This window comes from Mastigoproctus giganteus, chromosome 10, assembly GCF_048544385.1.
Source record: "Mastigoproctus giganteus isolate SK-2022 chromosome 10, ASM4854438v1, whole genome shotgun sequence".
Taxonomy (NCBI): domain Eukaryota; kingdom Metazoa; phylum Arthropoda; class Arachnida; order Uropygi; family Thelyphonidae; genus Mastigoproctus; species Mastigoproctus giganteus.
Window position 1 is genome coordinate 201,735,369 of NC_143584.1, and position 19,274 is coordinate 201,754,642.

The 19,274-nt window shown below is 38.2% G+C and overlaps 1 protein-coding gene across 3 annotated transcripts in view; it reads right to left on the minus strand.

Moving 5' to 3' along the window:
* Window positions 1-19,274, minus strand: part of LOC150079783 (uncharacterized) — a 168,754-nt gene that overhangs the window by 77,395 nt on the left and 72,085 nt on the right. For 2 of the 3 annotated variants that reach the window (XM_090382694.1, XM_090382693.1), the window contains exons 6-7: window positions 14,966-15,058; window positions 3,292-3,423 (exon numbers count right to left, since the gene is read on the minus strand). In XM_090382694.1, the coding sequence (XP_090238820.1) occupies window positions 3,292-3,423; window positions 14,966-15,058 (225 nt within the window). The remainder of the gene's footprint in view (window positions 1-3,291; window positions 3,424-14,965; window positions 15,059-19,274) is intronic. The other variant, XM_090382695.1, reaches the window with a different exon arrangement.

Here is a 19,274-nt window from a genome sequence, read left to right on the forward strand (position 1 = left end):
TCTTGTGTCATTTCTGCTTCTTGTGTCTCTGCTACTACTTTCCCGTTATGGGTTCTTTTTTTTTGTAATTATTGGCGCATCGGCTTCTGTGGCCATAATGCACCTCCCAAGGTTTTTGCAGTACTTTGGTCTAAGCCCAAGGCGGGATTTGAACCCGCGACCTTTGGGTTGCCAGGTGGGCACTTTGCCCACCCGGCTAGCCCGGTCGGCGGTTATGGGTTTCTATACGATTCACATTCCTTTAGATGTTACCTACCTCCCCTAAATGTTTGTACCAATATTTTTGAGACACCCTGTGTAATATCAAAGTTATTCCCTGCATCCAGTTCTTTTGTGACTGCATCATAGTATCCAATCAAATTGGTCAGGCAAGACTTTCCCTGAACAAAACCATGCTGTGTCTCAGCTATAACTGAAGTCTTGTCTAGATGATGCTGCAGAGCTTCTTTAACCAGTGACTCCATTAATTTTCCTGGAACACAAGTTAAACTCACAGGTCTATAATTACTTGTGTCAGCCTTTGATCCTCCTTTGTTTATTAGGGAAACATATGCACATCTCCAGTCTATGAGTACCTCCCCTGTGTCCAAAGAAGCTCTCATCTGATTACTTCCTTTGCTCCCTACTTTAATATAACTGGATAGATCCCATCCACACCGGGTACCTTTTTTATGTTTATCCTCAACAATTTCTAATCCACTTTGCTCTCTGTTATTACAAAATCATCTAGCTCACTGCCAGAGTTTATTTCACCTCTGGCATTCCTCTTCCTGAATAACTCCTCATGTGTGAATGTAGATGCAAAATACTTGTTTAGTTTGTTAGCCACCTGAGCAGGATCCTCAACTGTTGAACCATCAATATCCAGTGGATCAATCTGATTCATCCCTTTCCTTCTAGAGTTTACATAGGTAAAGAACTCTTTTCTGTTTTTCTTTGCCAAGGATTTCTCATAATATGCCTTTGCTCCTTTGGGACTTGGTTACAGACCAGCTTATATCTATCATAGGCTTCAATGCCACCCATTAATTTATATGTATCCCATGCATTCTTCTTCTCTGCCATGTCTCATTAGTCATCTGACATCCATTTAGGCCTAAACCTTGAACAATATTTCTTAGTTGATATGTAAAGCCTAGTAGCTTCCAAGATAAGTTCTTTGAATGCTTCCCATTTTGAATTTGCTGTTTGTAACATCATTAGTTGGTCCCACTGTATAGAATTTAAATACTGTCTCAGACCATCGTAGTCGCCTCTAAGGCGCCTCCGTAGCCAGGTGGGAAGGAGCAGCAGTGCGTAGCACATGCTTCTTGATCCTATCGAATTCTGTTTTAAAGTGATAAAATTTAAAATCTGGACACCACCGGTCAAGAACTGAATTATATAAAAACACAAAGTACCCCCATTTCCCAGTTGAAAATTTCTTCTCTTCTAATAAATTTTGTGCAGCGAATGCCTATCTCAACTCTCCCAATCCCTTCAATTTGAGATAAAGTTGGAGTCCCTCCAAAAAATATCTGATCACACTGTTCACTGGAAAACCACAATAATCTTATGACTGATTCTTTCTGTACCTTTCAGTTATAAGATAGGAAACACATATGATACTGATGTTTATTTCTGCAGGACAAAGGTTACTACACTAAAATGACAACTAAGATATTACTTGAGTAATTCTTTGCAGAACCAAATTATTCTGTGTATAACTCTAAAATTTATGTTGCAACTATTATAAGAATTGAGAAAAAATCTAGGTTTTCTCAATTCTATATTAATTTAATTTGTGTTTAAGTCCTTTCATCCCTTGTCGAAAGATTCAACAATGAACGTAATGTATGCACAAATTATTAAATAGTGTTTCTTTTTAAGTCCATCAGGACTTGTGCCATCTAGGGCAGTCATTCTGCTTCAACTCTTAACTTGAAATTATGATTACAGATGATCAATGAACTGATATGCTCCCTACTTTAATAATGCATTCTGAATTCATTGTTTCAGTTCATCAACAGATGGTATGCAATGTTCTGAAACCTTAGCTTTAACATACCCTCACAAGGCATTACCACAAGTGGAAGGTGCATTAGCCATAGAAGTGCTGGTGAAGACCTGCTAATCCAACAGTTACAGAAAATTTGGTCAAGATAAAAAATATGCTACGACTTGCATATTAACCGAGCAATTGTCCCAGGTTGGATCTATCATTACTTTGAGCGAGAAGAACCTAAAAATATGGTTGATCCATTCCATTCAGCATAGTGCGCTTAGGATGCTCAGTTTGATGAAGAGGAGCTGAAAAAATTCTTTTCACCTTGTTTGGTATACTTGTCTATATAAGAACAGAATGCAATCTTCAGATGCTAAGAGAATTTCGTTTTATCAATGAACTCGCTGAAACTGTAGCTCAATGGGCACTGTTTGCAATTCCTGTGTGCAGATTGATTTTTTCTTTAAAAAAGCTGAGAGCTAGTAATTCCACCACTGTTTGGAATTATATAAGATTATGCAAATTTTTGACATTGTGTTTGAAAAATTATATTGTTCCAGTGTAAAATCTGACATGTGATAGTCTACAGAGGGAGATTTATAAAAGGGATTCCACGAATGTGTTGCAAATAAAAATTGAGCCAATGGGATGTTAATGAATTTTGGGCTTTGAATCTTTCTGGTCCTCTTTGAGTAGTAGTTCTGAGCAGGCACTGCATTTGTTTGGGATTGGAATATGAGGGGCAGACTAACAGTACACAGTCTGAGTTAAGATAACTGTTATTTGCTTCTCTGATATCACTGCTGTGGGAATTTGCAAAAATCAACATGCACAGTTTGCAGAAACGGCTAATGAATCTTGAAATTGGACACATATTTCAAATAGGAGAATTGGGATATATCTTTTGATAATCTGTTTGGGCATGTGCAGCATATGACTAGTATATAAAATAATGTTTGATTATGAACAGTACTATATATGGAAAAACAATACTCTGCATTTCTTGTAAAAAAAAAAAAAAAAACAACACTATTGGAAAGTGACTGAAGACCTAACATAAACATAACAGCTGTCGAACATCTAGGAATGCCCACTGATGCTACTCTTGAAGTCTGAACTGAATTCCATCAATTTGTCAATAGCAAATTAACACTTACAATTTTTTTAAGTTGTGTGAATTCTGACTTATCCTGTATGATCTAAAATGCAAAGTAAAATATATATGAAATAAAACAGAAAATTCTTATGTATGTTACTTCAAATTGTAATAGGAATAACAGAGTCAAAAGATTTACTGATATACATACCAGTGCTATTTCGTGATTGATTTAAAGATATATTAGAACCAAAAAGACTGGAAGGTGGACTGGAATTCTTCATACTATTTGAAGAGTTGACATGAGCACTCAGAGGGGTACTAGTATTAGGTCTAGATAAATCTAAAATATAGGCACAAGAAATAAGTATATAACGAGAATATATTCATTTTTAGTTAATACATTCTAGTTACTCACGAAACTAGAGCATATTTAGAAGATATAGGTAACTTTTACTGGAAGCCTAAATAGAAAAATAACTTTGTAGTTTATGTACTTCATGTACCAATTATTCAAATAACAAGTGATTTAATTTATAAGGTAGCTAATATTTGTAGTGTAATACATAAGACAACTCGTTAAAAAAGCACAGTCTAACTCTGAGTTCGGAGTAAAATAAGACAGATGAGTATGATAATGAGTTACTTTTTTATCATTAATACTAATTTTTTTATTCATTAAACTTTGCTTTTGCTTCTCCTTGTCTTTTAAAAATTTCCATAACATGACATTTTTTCATGGACTCTCGCATCATGCACCCCCATGTTTCAAAAAAATAAAAATAAATCTGCTCCTGCAACATATTACTTCAAATTGTTAATACCAGTACTCAGTACAATAGTAAAACAATATCATGTGCTTTAGACATCAAGTGCATCAGTAAAACATCCACCATTGTCATAGCTCAAGACAATTCTTCACCATGAATGATGCAACATTCTGTGTGTTATCATTGCAAATGCATTCTGAATTCATTGTTTCAGTTCATCAACAGATGGTATGCAATGTTCTGAAACCTTAGCTTTAACATACCCTCACAAGGCATTACCACAAGTGGAATGTGCATTAGCCATAGAAGTGCTGGTGAAGACCTGCTAATCCAACAGTTACAGAAAATTTGGTCAAGATAACTCTGAACTGCAAATAAATGATGCACAAGTAGCCCATCCTGCTGAAGATAAATTTTTTGAGCTATTCCATGTCTCTCAAGTTCTGGAATGAAGTAATTTTCCAGCATGTTCAGATATAACTGCTGGTTGAGATAATTTCAAACCCATCAAAAAAGCAAGGACCAATGAGGTGGTGGGCAGGTAATGCCGCCCAAACCATAACATGTGGTGGTGATCTTGCACTTTTTACACAATGTGGATGGCATCACTCCAAAGGAAAAAAACTGCATGGAGATGAACTGAGATAAACAGCACACTCATCACTAAAACACGATCTTTGATCTTTTAGGAAAGTATCAAAATGCTGCAGCAATCTGTCACAAGTCATCAGTCACTTTTCATGATCTGCATCTGATAATTCAGAAATGATAGCTGGTTTACACGGTTTCATTTTAAGGTCATGTTTCAATGTGTGATATAATGATGTCTTTGAAACACCCATCTCTGCAGACTGTTTTCGTAACGATGTTTTTGGATATTTGAGAACAAATGCTTGAATATTTTGCATTTCCAGATGACAAATTTTCAGCCATCTGCTGCATGTGCCGTCCAGTGTGATTCCAGTCTGAAATGCCTTCTTTTTCCTAAAGATGATGATTCAGTTTGGATGGCACTGGCTTTCAAAATCTCGTTAGCTTAGTTACGTTAGTAACATTAGCGTTAGCTTAGTATAGTATATTATATAATATTGTCAATTAATCAGTAAAAGCTACTAATCTTGTTAAACTTCATTGTCAATTAAACTGTACTTTTTAACTAAATACATACAATGACTTAGATTTTACAAACATAACAAAATTAATTAATACATAACTTGATACGGAAGTTATATAAACAGAACTCATTGATAATACTCGATACTGAAAAAAATATATAGAAATATAGTGTTATAACAGCGTTGGGATACAAGTTTAGGTTATAATTTTGTACTGAAAATGAAATTATATCGAAATCAGAGCAGAGCAGCAAAGCAAAAGGCTCAAGCTAACAGAAGTGCTGTGGCTAAGGGAAGAATTGAAGGGGGCAGTTGCCCTCTGAATCACAGCCTTTTAAAATGAACTGCTCGCTTGATGTTTGTGGAGCAATCGAGTACGGGACATGATATTGCCATGGGGGATTTCTTTGTGTGTGTGTGTGTGTGTGTGTGTGTGTGTGTGTGTGTGTGTGTGATGTAAGGAGTGTAAGGAAATCATGCGATAACTTAGCGTTGTTATGGGCCTATATGAGAGCTTGAAGGACAGGGTGGATGCCCTCAAAGGATCTAAATTGAGGGGCCCATCAAGCTCTCAGCTGCCCACATCAATGCCAGAGCTTGCACTTGATCATCACGCAACACAGCAGCAACCCCCAAGGCAGAATGCAATGGTCCCACAGGAACTAGTGGTTGTTGGTGATTCTATTGTCAGGGAAACGGGGAACATGCTTTGTAAAAAGGATAGGTGGAACAGGACCAGGTTATGTCTGCAAGGAGTAAAGGTTGATGGCGTAGAGCGGATATCAACTTTTACGGGCACAAAAGGTGATATTGTTATACATGTTGGCACTAATGATATTAAGAGTAGGAGACCAGCGGAATTACTTAACAAGTACAGGTCACTGTTGAAAAAAAGCCGTGAATTAGGGTTGAATTTGAAAGTGTCTATAATTCTGCCCAGACACGATAGGAGGGAGTATATGATAAGAGCCTTGTCGATCAACAATTCGGCCCTGGAAAGATTGTGCAAGGATCAAGGGGTAGAATTTTTTTCAGCCTGGTCTGTACTTGTTAACGGGAGAGACTGCTTCTACAGGAATGGGATACACTTAAATAGAAAGGGAACAAGAATATTTGCTAATGCTATCGAGGCAGTGTTAGGTGGGTCGGAAAACTGCTAGCTTGGGGGATACAAGGACTAATAGATTAACAGTAGCCACTGGCAGAGGTGAAAGTGATTCTTGCACTGCTTCTATTGAAATGAGCAGCAGTCTGGAAAACAAGATGCAGGGTATTTCAGAGACTACTGGGAGTCATTGTGGTACAAGTAAACACATGGGTTGTGTTAGGGTCCCTAAGAATAGGAACAGGTGCATGTATACTTGCATATACACCAGTGCTAGGAGTTTGGTAAATAAATTTGATGAATTTGAAATATTGCTCAAAACATCAAAGGCAGATATTGTTGGGATATCAGAGATGTGGGGTCACACAGATATAAGGAATGCAGAACTGGAATTTGGGGAATACAATGTGTACAGAAAGGATAGGAAGGGAGGAGGGGTTATGCTATTAGTTAAGAAACACATAAAATCCAAGGAAGTAAAGCCAGTCGACATCGCTGGACAGTGCAGTGTAGAGTCAGTTTGGTGTGACATATGCATTGGGAGATCAAAATTGAGTAGGAGTGTGCTATAGGTCTAATGACTCTGATGAGTATAATAAAAAAACTGTACAGGGAAATAGAGTGGGCCAGTAAATCAGTCTTATAATGGGGGATTTCAATTTCCCAGATATTAACTGGAATTTGTGGGTTGGTCACTCACACACTAGCAAGGCTTTTGTGGATTTATTGGATGATTGTTTTCTACATCAGCATGTTTGGGAGGCAACTAGAGGGAGCAATTCTCTTGATCTGATTATTAGTAGTGATTCTACATGAATTAAAAATCTGCAGATAAAGGAATCACAAGGTGGCAGTGATCACAGTGTGCTGAAGTGGGATTTACTCAAAGAGGTAACTACCATCAGGGGTAAAGGGAAGGGGTATTGCTTTCGTAAAGGCGGCTACGATGGTCTGAGACAGTATTTAAATTCTATACAGTGGGACCAACTGATCATGTTACCAACAGGAAATTCAAAATGGAAAGCATTCAAAGAATTTATCTTGGAAGCTACTAGGCTTTACATACCAACTAAGAAAAATTTTTCAAGGTTTAGGCCTAAATGGATGTCAGATGAACTAATGAGACATATGGCAGAGAAGAAAAATGCATGGGATACATATAAATTAATGGGTGACATGGAAGCCTATGATAGATATAAGCTGGTCTGTAACCAAGTCACAAAGGAGATTAGGCAGGCAAAGTCATATTATGAGAAATCCTTGGCAAAGGATGCACATGCAAAGAAAAACAGAAAAGAGTTCTTTACCTATGTAAACTCTAGAAGAAAAGGGATGAATCAGATTGGTCCACTGAATATTGATGGTTCAATTGTTGATGATCCTGCTCAGGTGGCTAACAAACTAAACAAGTATTTTGCCTCTACATTCACACATGAAGAATTCAGGAAGGGGAATGCCAGAGGTGAAGTAAACTCTGGCAGTGAGCTAGATGATTTTGTAATCACTGAGAGCAAAGTGGAGTAGAAATTGTTGAGGATAAACATAAAAAAGGAACCCTGGGTGGATGGGATCTATCCAGTTATATTAAAGGAGGCAGCAAAGGAAGTAAGCAAAGCCCTGGCCATAACTATAAGAGCTTCTTTGGACTCAGGGGAGGTACCCATAGATTGGAGATGTGCAAATGTGACCCCAATTCACAAAGGACGATCAAATAAGTAATTTGATCCTCACAAGTAATTATAGACCTGTGCGTTTAACTTCTGTTCCAGGAAAATTAATGGAGGCACTGATTAAAGAAGCACTGCAGGATCATCTAGACAAGACTTCAGTTATAGCTTGAACATAGCATGGTTTTGTTAAGGGAAAGTCTTGCCTGACCAATTTGATTGGATACTATGATGCAGTCACAAAAGAACTAGATGCAGGGAATAACTTTGATATTATATACTTGGATCTTAGAAAGGCTTTTGATACTGTTGCACATGGAAGACTGCTGCACAAACTGGAGCAGTGTGGCATTGGAGGCAAATTGATGCTATGGATAAAGGAATGGTTGAGTGGGAGAAGACAGAGAGTGGTAATCAATTAGTCCACGACACTGCTCATCGTGGACTAATGTTATTAGTGGAGTCCCTCAAGGTTCAGTGTTGGGTCCATTGTTGTTTTCTGTATTTATAAATGATATTGATGATGGTATATCAAGCTTAATGTTCAAGTTTGGAGACAATACAAAGGTTGCCAGGGTTGTTAAGGGCACTACTGACAGTATGCTGCTGTAACAGGATCTGGAAAGGTTGAGCAGATGGGCTGAGAGGTGGCAAATGAAGTTTAACATTGACAAATGTAAAGTACTACATATGGGAAACAGTAATAACCCCAGAGTAACGTATCAACTCTGTGGTACTACACTGACAGTGGTAGAGAATGAAAAGGACCTGTGGGTAATTGTGCAGGCAGATATGAAGTTTTCTGAGCAGTGCAGACGGGCTGCAAGAGTAGCTCATGGTGTTTTTGTCAATGATAAACATGAATCTTTCTAGCAGGGATAAGGAGGTGATTAATCCCTTGTATACGGCAATGGTCAGGTCACACCTTGAGTACTGTATACAGGTCTGGAGGCATCATTTCAAGAAGGATGTAGAGCTGCTGGAACGAGTACAGAGAAGGGCAACAAGATTAGTGAATGGAACAAAGGGTTGCTCTTACGAAGAAAGGCTTAAGTTTTGCAAATTACAGAGTCTGGAGACTAGGCACCAGCGAGGTGATCTGATAGAGGTGTATAAAGTCTTGAATGGTTTGAGCATGCTCAATTCTGATGGGATTCTTCCTATTGCTCAGAATAATCACCTGAGAGGGCATAAATTCAAATCGAGGAAAGACAGATGTAGGATAGATGTGCAGAAATTTGCCTTTAGCCAGTGGGTAGTTGGTTGGTGGAACAGACTTCCATCCCTTGTTGTGGAAGTTGATAGCCTAAATAAATTTAAGGCTCAGCTGGACAGGTATTTCAAATGAACAGAGGGGTGAAATTGGAGTGTTTTTTTTTTTTGGCTGATGCTGCATAAGCTTGCTTTCTTGCATCATATGCCTCTACTAATGCTAATGCCTCTTTGTAGACCTCTGGCACCTGTTTTACTGCCTTGTTTGTGTGTGTCCTCTTGTTCACATCACTGGTGTTAGCTTTTCTTCCACTGTAAATTGACTGGTATCTGTAATATTTACTGAACCAAGCAAACAGGAAAACTAAAAAGCAAGCAAAAAGAAACAACAGATTATCATCAGACCTTGAATAGGCAGGAAACAGGTAAAGTCCTGAGACTTATGGAACCGACATGACTAGTTTCATAAACACCTTTCCAATGGTCAGTAAAACTTCATCCTTCTTCGGTCCTTAGCTGGCAGCTGGGGGAGGCGGTTGACCACGTAACCAGTATGCTGCTGTAGGTGCCGCAGGGTTTCGGACTTGCTCTGTGATGTTCTTCCATATCTTACGATCCATGGCGTCAGTTGGTTATTTTGTTATTTGGTTTTTTTTTTTTAGGAGCATTAGCAACTAAGGCCATATTGCTCTGGGATATGCAGTGGTCATTCCCTGACCTTTCCGCATCCTCCGTATTTGGTGGTGACTGGCTTGAACCCCGGTCTAATCAAGAAGCGTGTGCTACGCATTGCTGCTCCTTCCCACCTGGCTACGGAGGCGCCCCATGGCGTCAGTCCTGGCCTGGTTAAGGTTGAGACGTCGGCTCTTCAAGTCATTTTCCACTTGCTTGGCCCACGTTTTCCTAGGTGCGGTCCGTTGGATGCTCCATTGGGTGGGTCGTTGTCTCCAAAGGAGTGTGGATGGTATTCTGTTCGTGCCCATTCTACATACGTGGCCAAACCATCTAAGCCTCCGCTTCTGGATTTGGTCGGCAATGGTTGGTTGCTGTTGGCATCTGGCGCGGATGGTATCATTAGTGATGCGGTCGTGAAGAGAGATGCCCAAGATCTGCCGCAGGCATCGCATTTGGAATACCCCAAGTTTGTTCAAATCTAACTTGAGACAAATCCATGTTTCCGATCCGTAAAGAAGAATGGGCAGGATCAAAGTCCGGAAGAGTCGGATTTTAGTCTTTGTGGAAATGTTGGTCCTCTTCCACAGACACCATTTGAGCGAGGCGAACGCAGTGGCCGCCTGTCCAATTCTGCTGTGGATTTCCATGGTGGATGCAACTTTCTTCTCCTGGACCAGCGAACCAAGGTATTTAAAGTCCTGCACTTGCTCGATCTGGACGCCTTCGAGATAGATGGTGGCTTGCGACCCATCTGTTGTCAGGGCCTTTGTCTTACCAGCATTGATCTTCAAAACGTATGGCCGGGCCATGCGGGCAATGTCGTAGAGGATGTCCGTGGCTTCAGCGTCGTTACCGGCAAGGATAGCACTATCATCAGCAAACATCAGGTCAGTCACATAGTGATCCTTGTCATATTGTATGCCCTGTCTGTTTCTGAATGCTTGCCTCATAATGGCGTCGACCACGATGTTGAAAAGCAACGGGGAGGCTACATCTCCTTGGCGGACTCCAGTTTGGATGGTAAATTCCTCAGATAAATCGTTCTGGATGCACACCTGGCTGGTTAAACCGTTGTATGCAGTTTGGAGGAGTGTGATGACTTTTCGAGGTACATGTTCAACCTCTAGTAGTTTCCATAAGGCAGGCCGGTGGACACAGTCGAAAGCAGACTTAAAGTCAATGAAAACAATGACGGTTCGCTGTCCACACCGGATCCTCTCCTCCATCAGCTGACGAATGGCAAAGATTTGATCACAGCATCCTCGCCCGGGTCTAAATCCTGCCTGTTCTTCTTGACTCGTTTGCTCGCGATGTTTTTGCAATCTTGACTGGATGATCTTCATAAAGACCTTTCCGATGATGGAAAGGAGGCTGATGCCACGGTAGTTCTTGCAGTCCCGGTTATCACCTTTCTTGTGGATCGGTACGATAATGGCTTTCCTCCACGTTAGCGGAATTTGTTCAGTGCACCAGATGGTTTTGAGGAGTGAGTGTAGTCGGCGAAGCAGTACATCTCCCCCGGCTTTGATCGCTTCTGTGGTGACTTGGTCCACTCCTGGTGCCCTGCCATTCTTCAGGGATTGTATGGCTGCTTTCACTTCTTCTACTGTAGGCTCAACATCGACCATGGATACCTCAGGGGGGTCGATCGAGAGTGCTGTTGCTGGCGGTCCCTGAGGTGGGTCGTGATTATACAAAGCTTTGAAGAATTCACTCCACCATTGCAGGCGTTCGGATGGTGATCGCACGAAGGTCCCCATCAGCATTCTTGATGTTGTCACTAGTCAATTTGGTCTTTCCACTCAGACATCTGAGGGTGCGGTAGAGAGTGCAGTACTCGTTCTTGGATGCCGCCACTTCAAGATCGTCTGCCACTTGGTTCCAGTATGCTTCTCTTTCTGCTGTCATTCTTTGTCGGACTTCTCGGTTTAGCTGCCGGTACCATTCAAAGTCGACCAACTTTGCCTGTTTCCGTTTGTCCACGAGGTCGAGGCACTCGTCTGATATCCATGGTTGCGTTCGACGTCGGGCAGGTGGACATAGGGGCTTGGCACATTCCAGGATGGCATCAGAGATCTGCTTTTCTTCTTCATTTATATCCTCGGGCACGGCCAGCATCTCGAAGCGGTTGGATAGGGCGATCTGATATGCCTGTTTGTTGGCAGCATTCATTAGCTGTCTCCAGTCCAGCTTGGCTGACCGAGATGATCTTTTTGCATGCTGTAATTTGAGCTGCACCTTAGCCCGGATGAGGTAGTGATCAGATCCGCAATCAGGTCCCCTCATGGCACGAACGTCCATGAGTGATGAGCGAAATTTGGCATTGATCAAAATGTAGTCCAGGATTGCCGAGTCCTTGCCAGATGGATTTCGCCATGTAAGTTGATGTTTTTGAGGGTGCTGGAAATGGCTGTTTCCAATGATCAGGTTGTTAGATGCGGCAAAGGACAACAAACGTAGTCCGTTGTCATTGATCTTCCCATGGCCAAACTTGCCCAATGTTGTTTCCCAACCAGATCTGTCCACGCCAATGTGGGCATTAAAACTTCATTAATTCAAAGTATCCATACAAGATAAGAACATGTCAGTATCAATCAAGAGAAATGGTTTTCAGTATCAATCAAGCATGGTTTTCAGTAGCATCAGCTACTATGGCTATATTGCTCAGTTACATTGTAAATTGCGGTCTTGGATTTCTTCTGGATGAAAAACCCAAGTTTCTGGGAGAAGAAAACCATGTTACCCTCGCTGGAGACAGACTAACTCAGCCATGTTGTGAAAAAGGTCCATAAAAATTCCTCCCATCATCGATGAGACTCGAACTCAGGTCTTTTACACACCAGGTCTGGGGGAGAATGGTGATCCTACCAATGGTGCTACCTAGGAGGGCCAGTCGTTCTGTCTTGTAGTGAATGTTTTTATTGGTCACATTAAGAGTGAATGGGTTTCTTGGTAATAATACAAAGAACTAGTTCACAAGTTGATAAAATAATAAGGAAAAACTACAGAATGTCAGTCATGGTCCATTACTTGTAATCGCACCTGGATTTTTCAGATGAAGCCTGAGCAATTTTAATGAAGAATGTTCTTAATTAAAATCGCCCTTCATAGGGAGAGATTGCACCAGGACATATAGTCAATGGAGAAGATCAAGGCAGATGGAATGAATCTTTGATGGACAATATGATATTTGATTTTTGGTTCAAAATGTTCACACTAATCACCAAAAACAAATAAGTTCAAGTGTACCTTTTTAAGGAATATATATATATATTTTTTTATTAATTGGAGGAGGGTTTCTACCTTTTTTAAGTTTTGATTTTTTTTTTTTAGCTTGTTTACTTGTATCAAAGATACAATCATATTAATAAGTCTGATATGCTATTATTGTATGTTTAGTTTTCTTTCATTTCTCTAAGGTCATATTCAGAATCAATATACTTAAATTCATAAAGAAACATTCTACAGCTATATCCTAAAATGAGACTACACTGTTTAATAAATTTCCAAAACTTTTATTGTTTATATTTCTTGTGGATAAACAAAACTTTTTTGGAAATTTGTTAAACAGGTAGTCTCATTTTAAGATATAGCTACAGAATGGTCATCGACAGGACTAGAACTAGATATTTTTCGCTGGTGTGTGGGAGGACTGTGATTACCAACTGTGCAATCCACAAGAGCATCAACAAGGGTATAACAGAAATGTTTTCCTGGCTGTTGTGACATAGATTCTTCTATCAGGTTGAAGGAGCATGTGCTATGATTCATTGCTGCAGAGAAATGCATTTCCACTCCTCTAATGTACAGTTTTTTTGAGTATGGCAGCATTATAGCTGTTGACTCCACTGCTCAATCCTAAAAACTATTCCAGGTGCAAAGCCCTATTATGGGAATCAAGCTGTTGATCCCTCCAATATGCTACTGGATCTCTCAAGTGATTTTTCTAATGCTGTAGTTGAGATACTGACTGGCAATCTGTTTGAATGTTCTGAAGACCCTTTTTATCAAAACATGATTGGCTGTTTTTAGTGCCTCAACTTTTGCATCTCCTTTCAACTTCCACTTCTGTAAAATGTTCCATACAATGGTTAATGGAACTTAAAAATTTGTCTTATAGTAAGTCCTACAACAATATGAACTACGTATCCATGTTCTTATTCGCTGAGCTTTACTCCATGTGGCATTCTACTTGAAAACGAATGTCCATACTCAACTTTACTGCAAAAGTGAGTAAGTACTTCTGCCATGTGAAAAGTAGACTGCTTTTCCTATGGCACATAACTACCTGTTTAACAAAGATTGTCATGTCCATCATATCAATGGCAAAAAAGTAGTTTTACCTCATATCATTACATTGATATGAGGTAGACTGCTTTTCATAGTAATAATAGTATCAGTGCTAATGCTGCTGAAAATGTTTTGTCAGAGTGGCACAATAATTCATTTCAATAGTTCTTGCTATCAAAGAGAAACACAGATTTCAAAAAGATGCTGTGTTTATACATATGTGTCACAGACCAATCAGCACATTTCAGAGGTCAAAATATCCAGAATTCCTTGGGGGAGGGCTGTACATTATCTATCTCAGTTCAGAAAACTTCTCTGTCCCTTAAGAGGCCTCTAAGAATACCAATACCTCTAGTGTCTGATGATTTGAACTCAGACCCCTCTGAAGGAGTGGCAGACAAGTGGTAAACCATTATACAGTCACAGAGTACAAAGAGCCATATGGTTTTGTCTGCCATTTTCCATAGTCTGGACTCTGAATAGATAAATAAGATTTCACCACTTAACAGTCAGCTTTTTTTTTTTTTTTTTTTTTCAAGAAAACATTCCAAAAACTGTCACCATTTTTGTCTACTTTCCAAATGTTTGTTGGTTTATGAAATTGTCATGTGCATCTGTGTCTCCCCCCCCCCACTCTCATAAGATTTCAGTATGTAGCTCCAATCAAAACCAAATTTACAACAGAAATAACACTCCTCCCAAATTCCCACCTATGGGTTCTCAAATACTCTGATGCGGAAAAGTAAAAATTAGACAAAAGACTCTCCAACTATGTATAACAGCAAAATTACAATTATAGAAAAAAAATATCTTTTTTTTTAATTAGCTAATCACATAATGCTATGACAGTTTAGTGAATATTTCTGTAAAAAACAAAACCAAGACATCAAAACATGTGGTGTGTGTACCACATACAGGCAAATTATTAACATGCTAAAATAGAATTTTAAGCAAATTGTGTTATTCCATACTGGAGAAAGGGCACACATCAAGATGAGCAGTGAAAAAATAACAATGAAATATTTGGATAAAATTGATATATACTACTTACTCTCCACTGGGGAACTAGCAAATACAGATGAATCTTGGTTTTCAGTATCTGACATTGAAGACCCAGAAAATCTCCGACTAGACAAACTGCTTGCTAATCAACAAAAAATATATAAATTAAAACAAAAAATCGTAATTGTTCAATCTGATTTATAATTAAAATACATATTTTGCATAATTTTAATTTTCAAAATTTAAATTAATTTTGAGCCTTCCTGCATTTTCTTTATAAGAGCAAAATACTTTTATATTCATTAATATTACAGTTTACTAAGCTATTCTTCTGTTGTATATACTTCTTTTGATACTCCCCAGTCATTGATGGAATAAAACATAAGTGCACGAAACTTAGTCATAAAATTCAATATTGTCACTGAAAATGGTCAATTCCCATTTTTCAGTGGTTTGTGATATATACTACCATTGAATTATTAAATATTGACATAAGTTAAATTATAATAAAGTAAATAAATAAATAATTGAGCATTCATTAGAGGCAGCAACATGCAATTCCTCCATATGAAGCTGAAATACATCCAATATTTTAAATTAAATAAAATAAAACATAAGCCAGTAATATGGCAAAAACTGTAGAGCGAAAATTAATATAAAAATAACCCAAATAAACAAACGAACGAAAAGAAAGAATAGACATAAATAGTAGCCGAGAGACCCTTATAATTTCGAACTTTAAATCCAATTAACAAAAACTATACAAAATTTAGAATAATGCCAATTACATATAAATTTAGCAGTACCCCCCCCCCCCCCCGAGAGGTGCCAGTTCCGTTAAATTAATATGTAATTGGCATTATTCTAAATTTTGTTTAGTTTTTGTTAATTGGATTTAAAGTTCGAAATTATAAGGGTCTCTGGGCTACTATTTATGTCTATTCTCTCTTTTCGCTCGTTTGTTTATTTGGGTTATTTTTATGTTAATTTTCGCTCTACAGTTTTTGCCATACTACTGGCTTATGTTTTATTTTATTTAATTTAAAATATTGGATGTATTTCAGCTTCATATGGAGGAATTGCATGTTGCTGCCTCTAATGAATGCTCAATTATTTATTTATTTACTTTATTATAATTTAACTTATGTCAATATTTAATATAATTCAATGGTAGTATATATTTCGGCTTCATATGGAGGAATTGCATGTCGCTGCCTCTAATGAATGCTTAATTATTAATTTATTTATTTATTTTTTATTATAATTTAACCTTTGTCAACATTTAATATAATTCAATAGTAATGGGTCGATATGCTAATTTAGCAGCGCCTGTGCCGCCATCTATTTTCTTTTTTCTTCTATATAAGCTGATTCAGCTTACAGTATGTCAGTGGTGTGGCTCTGCTCTAGAGTGCTGTCTGTTCTATAATTTATTTTTCGCTGCATAAGGACCACCGCCATGCAAATCCTCTGCATTGGTGGATCGATCGGAGGAGGAAGGGTGAATTGGTACTTCGATCTTTTCACCATGGCGACGATTTGTATAGCGATTGAAATGCAGCGATTCCATGACCATTATTGGCCTCGTGGTCCTCTGTCGATATGGGGCATGATGGTCAGTCTATTTTATTTTAATTTATTTTGATTTTGTTATCGTTTGGTAGTTCTTTTAACCCTCTTTTTGGTGATATTTCACGTGTTTCGGAACTGGCACCTCTCGGGGGGGGGGGGGGGGTACCGCTAAATTAATATGTAATTGGCATTATTCTAAATTTTGTTTAGTTTTTGTTAATTGGATTTAAAGTTCGAAATTATAAGGGTCTCTGGGCTACTATTTATGTCTATTCTCTCTTTTCGCTTGTTTGTTTATTTGGGTTATTTTTATGTTAATTTTCGCTCTACAGTTTTTGCCATACTACTGGCTTATGTTTTATTTTATTTAATTTAAAATATTGGATATATATATATATATATATATATATATATATTGCTTTGTCTTTAATAATCATTATTTGAATTTAAAGTTAAGGCTCTGGGCAAGTTTTATATTCAAATAATCAAATCTTTGAGTCTTCCTCTTAATGAGCTGAACTTTTTGCTCAAGTCTGTAATTTCTAAATTCTCTGAAAATCTCAAAACTGGCAAAACAGACACTGTAACAACAATCAGACTAGGCTTAATGCGATCAGCCATAAATGTTATAATATGAATGTATAGTATACATTCACAATACTTGCCTGGATGTAGACTTTAGTTCCACCTCATCTCATATAGACAATTATCGCACAGTTATCTGGGTGTGTAGTAGTGGCAAATGATGTAAGAAAATTTATAAAGCATCAGCCCCTCTCTCTCTCTCTCTCTCTCTCTCTCTCTCTCTCTCTCAGAATGTCTAGTTCCTCCTTGAATTTATTCAAACCATCCACTTCTACAACAGATGGAAGCCTATTCCAACAATCAACCACTTGCAGGCTGAAGACAAACTTCCAAACATCCATCCTAGAACAATCCTTCCTTGGCTTAATTTATGACCCCTCGTGTGTAGTCTCAGCAAGAGGAAGAATGATATTCACATTCAGCTTGCTCAATCCATTCAAGGCCTTAAACAACTCAATCAGATCACCCCACAAGTGCCTAGTGTCCAGATTTTGCAATTTACAGAACTGAAGCCTTTCTAGGTAAGAGCGCTCTTTTGTATCTTTCAGCAATCTGGTTGCCCTTCTCTGCACTCATTCCAGCAGATCTACATCCTTCCCAAAGTAAGGTTTCCAGATCTGTATACAATACTCTAGATGCAGCCTAAACATAGCCTTGTACAAAGGAATAATCACCTCCTTAACCCTACTAGCAAAGTTTCTGTATATCATTGACAAAACCCCATGGGCTGTCAAGGCAGCATGTCTGCACTGCTCAGAGAATTTCATACCTGGCTACATAATTACCCTCAGGTCTTTCATTCTCTACTACTCTGAGTGTAGTTCCACACAGTTGATAAGTTTCTCTGAGATTACTGCTATCCATATGCAGTACCTTGCAACTGTCAATGTTAAACTTCAACTGCCACTTCTCAGCCCACTGACCTAATTTTTTAAAAATCTTGCTGCTGTAGTATAGCATCATTACTATCGTTAACCACTCTGCCAACCTCCAGATCATCTGCAAACTTTGACATTAAGCCAGATATATCTTCATCAATATTACTGTTTGATATCATCAATATCAAACAGTAATATTGATAACAATGATTTTAGATCATTAATAAATATCGAAAACAACAATGGGTCCAGCACTGAACTCTGGGGAACACCACTGATAACCACTCCGTCTTCTCCACTTAACCAACCCTTTATCCATAGCAGTAACTTTTCCTTAATGCCATACTGCTACAATTTATATAGCAGTTTTTTATGTGTAACAGTATCAAAAGCCTTCCTGAAATCCAAGTATATGATAGTAAAATAATTTTTTGCATCCTGTTCCTTGGTGACTGCATCATAATAACCTATCAGATTGGTTAGACAAGACTGCCCCTTAACAAATCCATACTGTGACTGCAGTATAATTGCATTCCTATCCGGATGGTCCTGATATTACTTCTTTAATCAGTGACTCCATTATTTTACCTGGAACAGATACCAAACTGACAGGTCTGTATTTACTCATATTCTTTTGATCACCTTTTTGTGTTTGGGAATATATATTCACACTCCAGTCCATATGGACCTACCCTGAATCCAAGGATGCTCGTATAATATGTGGATAATCAAAATATGTGGATATTTTTCTCCTCCAGGATCAAAAAAATTACAGGTATCCCTCAGTTAATGGAAATTTCATTAAGTGAAACCTATTTTTCCCACTGATTTCTAATGTTTACTCCCCTTTCTTCATGGGCATAATAAAATAACACTAAGGAATAAAAGAACAAAAAAAATATCTGTATTTAATAAATAACTGATATTTATGATGAAACATTAATTCTACAAAATCCTGTTATAAGTGTATACTCACAAAACTTATTTGGGAGTATTCACTTGCAGGTGACCCCCGCTTAACACTGATAATTTGTTACAGAAAAACAGAGCGCTAAGTGAATCCGCGCTAAGCGAATGGCGCATTCCCATAAGGTAACACATGTATTTGTGAGTTGCGGTCGGTGCCACAGGATATTTCCTAATCAATAATAAACAGCAGTGAAAATATGCACAAATGTCGGTCAAAATACTTAATATTCAAATAGTTGTACATTATAAAATATTCTACGTTACATATGTATATAATTATGTGGTAACTTCTTATGTATCAAAATTAAACATAAAATTCCAATTAAAATTATGAATTTAATTGATCTAAATTGA